Here is a 4,656-nt window from a genome sequence, read left to right as displayed (position 1 = left end):
TACTGTTTGTCCATAACTTGGCGTCAGTGTCTTCATTGCCCCCATGCCTAGCCCAGGATCAGCAGTATTACCATTGGGTGGTTAAAGGGGTTCTCCGGTGCTTAAACATCTTATCCCCTATCCAAAGCATAGGGGATAAGATGACTGATCCCGGGAGTCCCGCAGCTGGGGACCCCTGTGATCATGCATGCGGCACCCCGTTTATAATCAGTCTACGCCGCCGACCCTGTAGTCGCCCGTAATCAGACCCGGAGCGAACACGCTCAGGGGACTGATTACAAATGGGGTGCCGCGTGCATGATCACGGGCGTCCCCAGCTGCGGGACTCCCGCGATCAGGCATCTTATCCCCTATCCTTTGGATGGGGGATAAGATGTCTAAGCACCGGAGAACCCCTTTAAGGCTAAATCATGCCCTGGCATCACGACAAGAAGGGTTTAATAACATCTGCCCCTAGGGTTAGAACAGCTACTCTGCATTGCACCCCGCTGACATCACATTATATTGTAGATGATTTACCAGATCCTGCGCTTACGAAGTGTTTCATGTGCAGCTTTTTTCATGTCCACATTCCTCAGACTGTATATAATGGGATTAGACAAAGGAGTATACACTGTATATAGCAGGGAGAGGATTTTACTCATGGTCAGTGTTTGATCTTCTGTTGGGACAATGTATACACTGAACAATGTCCCATAGAATATGGAGACCACAATGAGGTGGGAGCTACAGGTGGAGAAGGCTTTCTGTCTACCAGTCTTGGATGGGATCCTTAGAATTGCTAAAACAATATAAGTATAAGACATTACAATGATGGTGGCTGGAATTATTAAAAATTGACTGCCTATGAAAGAAACCTCCAAATGGACGATGATGGGGTCAGAACAGGAAAGTTCTAGTAAGGGAACAAGGTCACAGAATACATGGTCAACGATATTTGGTCCACAGAAGATTAGCTTTCCTGTTGTTATGGTGTAAACAGAAGTAACAGAAAATGCAAATACCCAACAGATGACGGTCAGTATAACACAATGTCCACTTGTCATGATAGAGGAGTAACGGAGAGGATTACAGATGGCCACATATCTGTCATAAGACATCACAGCGAGGAGAAGACATTCAAATACTTCTGAGGTGCAGAAGAAATAAAATTGAGTCATACAACCAATAAAAGTCATGGTCCCCCCATTATTCAGTAGGATGTGGAGCATGTTGGGGACAATATCTGTGGATAACAAGATGTCACTGATGGACAGATGTGAGATGAAGAAGTACATTGGGGTGTGGAGGTTCTTGCTGGTGGACACCAGGGTGATGATCAGGAGATTCCCACATATTGTCAGACAATAAACCAAAAGGAACAGACAGAACAGGAAAAGTCTTAAACCTCGACTGACCTGAAATCCTAAGAGAAGGAACTCTGTGACCTCCGTCCTGTTGTTCTCCTGTATGTAGATCTAGGCAGTAGATATAATGTGTGTTATAAATCCAGAAGATATAACTCTTATCCTAAGACATATGACTAGATTCACATCCAATGTGTGCCTCCGAGGTATGGATGCGTCAGGAAACTGTCAAAATGACATGCCAACATATAATTGCTAGGACAGAACTGGTCCCATTTATTTCAATGGCCCGAGCACAGTCAACGAGTGACTACATTTGGGTAATTTTCCGAGTATATCGAAGTTTTGTCTCAGAGTGAAAATTGTGGTTTACAGCACTTTTTAGTCTGAGGCAAATCTCTTTCAGTGGTGTAGTTTGCAAAATTGGATCTCTTTGGGTTTTTTCACTGTCTTGGTACTATGGGTGCACAACATGGTGCCCAAAAAGCTTATAGCTAAAAATCTGATAAAGTAGCAAAATGGCACTCCTACCTTTCTGTGTCCTGCTGTGTGTCCAGCTGCCTATGATCACAGCTGTGTTCAGGAGAAATTGCCCAAAACAATTGGGGTGCTTATTCTTCTGTGTTCCTTGTGAAAGTAAGAATATGTTACTGCAACTATCTACTATCTACATGTTTTTGTGTCTTAACTCCTTTTCAAACCCAATATGGTGGCCGAAAAACACCCTAATAAAAAAGAAGACCACTAAATCAGTAAGGTGTTCCTTTATATCTGAGGCCTGTGTGCGAGATAAGCAATGCAATAACAGAACAAATGGGATATTTCTAAAACCTGCAAATCCAGGGTAATAAATGATTAGTACATTTTTTCTATTAATATCTGCTGTGCTGGATTATAAAAAATGGGTTATGGTTAAAATGTTTACTTTTCTCTTCCACTTTGCTTTTAATTTGCTTTAACCAAAAGGGTGAACACAATTCATAAATTGATAGGAGTTTCTTGCATACAGGAAATCAACTTCAGAAATAAATTGATCCCATAAAAAATTGATTTTGGAAATTTTCAAGCAAATTCTAAAATTATCAACTAAACTTTTAAGCCCTCTAGTGTTTTAAAAATTATACTTATTACTATCTACATATACATCAGAATTCATACAATGTATTATACATTTTTTATAATAATATATAATTATATATATATATATATATATATATATATATAAATATATATATATATATATATATATATATATATATAAATATATATATTATATAAGGACAGGGCCGGCACTAGCCTAAGGCAGCTAAGGTAGCTGCTTTAGGACACTCCTTGTGGGGGCGGAAAAAAATCCAAATCCCCAGCCCCTGGCATAGGATTTAGATCACAGGCGGCCCTACTGCCCCCCTCCCCCCAAGAAGATAAAATGAGTGGTGGTGCATATGATGTACACATCGCCACTCAGTACTGTACAAGAATGGATGACATGAATCCCCGCTGCTGTACTGTACCCAGTGGAGGAGAAGACCTGAGCTGGAAGAAGAGGTCCCTGGTGTCAGCCAGGGAGCGTGGATAGGATGAGTGGGATTTTAAAAGATATACAAAATTCCAGCCTAGCCCCTTGTCCCGTTGCGCACGGACTGGTGCAGACTCCACCAACGTAGTATAAGTAAGCAAAGGAAAATGTCCAGCGCCAACTCCTTGCCAAACGTTGCACTTTATTAATTAAAACTTCAGTACACAGTCAGTATGGACACAGGTGACGCATTTCGTCCCTCACCAACGGGCCTTAGTCATACAAACATGTACAAATTAATCTTTTATATGGAGAGCAAGGTGATTGCTCCGCCCCCAAGGGCAGTACAAGCCTTGCTTTCTTTCTCCAAGCTTAGTGAGGCAGGTTGATCCTGGGCCTAATTAGGCCAGACACACCTACACTAGGCTAGGAGATTCCAGTTTTTATGCATCATACAAAACACACAAAAAAAAGTCTAAAAATAAAAACCCAGTTAGGATGGGACAGATCACCGAATGGTGGATGCCCCACACATTTATCAAGCCAGAGCACGTTCTACAAAGAATTTTTCCACCATTCTCGGATAATGCATGTTAATAAACAGAAAGTACGACTAAGGCAAGCACCTGGCCGAAACGCGTCACTTCCTCCCTGTTACCTGTTGCCTCGTTGATGTGAATAAAGCCGTATTTTGCTGAGCTGGAGTCCCTCTCTTTCTTCATGTTAATAAACGTAGTGTGAACTGGGTTCTAAAAACCAATTTGTATAAATCGATTGCAGCACCAACATAGACAACCGCTCTAGCCGATACACACATTACATCATAATAAGATACAGAACAAACAGAACTATTAAATGAAGAGCTAGAGGGTACTAAATATATGGCATAGGGGTACTCTGCTGCTCAGAGTTTGGAACAAACCGTTCCGAACACTGGAGCCGGCGATGTCCCAGCCCCGTCCCCTCACAACGTCACGCCCCGTCGCCTCAATGCAAGTCTATGGGAGGGGGCGTGGCGACTGTCACGCCCCCTCCCATAGACTTGCATTGAGGGGGCGGGGCGTGACATCATGAGGGAGCGGGGCTATGACGTCACGAGCTCCTGACACCGCCTCCAGTCTTCGGAACAGTTTGTTCCGAACGCTGAGCAGTGGAGTACCCCTTTAATGAATAAATAAGTATTCATATGTTTTATACTGGAAGTGAGTATCTGTTATTAGTAATGTAAAATGGTATCCAAACCTTTTTTTAAAGCCCCTGGGAACACGTCTTTCTAATTTCAGGATCCAATTAACTTCGCGATCCAATAGTTTCTTCTTTATGGCACCACTTCTAATGGGGGCTTTAACCCTTTCCAGTTCCTGCAACATGAGAGACGCTGTGCTTCCAGCGTGTTTCTCCGCGCGGTGCTTGGATACCATTGATACGTGTCATGAATTGAAGTGCGGTATGCCTGATATGTGCTTACGTATACGCACCTTCAGGGGGCTTGTAGTGCACCCCACATACTGCCCCTCACATTCACGACACGTAAAGACATACACCGCAAAGAATGACATCGTCTCGTAGGATTTTTTTTTTCCGGCTCTTTCTGAATACAAGCTAGGCAAAATTTTTTGGCCAATAGTCGGGGCCCTTTTCGAAATGCATTTATGTTTAAATACACCTTCAAAGGCAGGATCACTGGTAATGAGGGGCATAGATTTATGCAAAACACTACAGATGTCTTTAAATTCATTGCTGAATTGTGTAGAAAAAATAATAGGCGAGACACCTGACCGCATCCCCATTTTA

General features: G+C 42.5%; 1 protein-coding gene across 1 annotated transcript; it reads right to left on the bottom strand.

Annotated features, from left to right (window-relative positions):
• Nucleotides 1–515: 515 nt before the first annotated feature.
• Nucleotides 516–4,421, bottom strand: LOC130367245 (olfactory receptor 1009-like). The gene is made up of 2 exons (XM_056569651.1): nt 4,341–4,421; nt 516–1,457 (listed from the first exon to the last, which is right to left on the bottom strand). Exons 1-2 carry the CDS (start codon nt 4,419–4,421, stop codon nt 516–518), a joined length of 1,023 nt encoding a protein of 340 aa, XP_056425626.1.
• Nucleotides 4,422–4,656: the final 235 nt, after the last annotated feature.

This window comes from Hyla sarda, chromosome 4 (assembly GCF_029499605.1).
Source record: "Hyla sarda isolate aHylSar1 chromosome 4, aHylSar1.hap1, whole genome shotgun sequence".
NCBI lineage: Eukaryota > Metazoa > Chordata > Amphibia > Anura > Hylidae > Hyla > Hyla sarda.
This window is presented reverse-complemented; position numbering and strand designations above follow the sequence as displayed.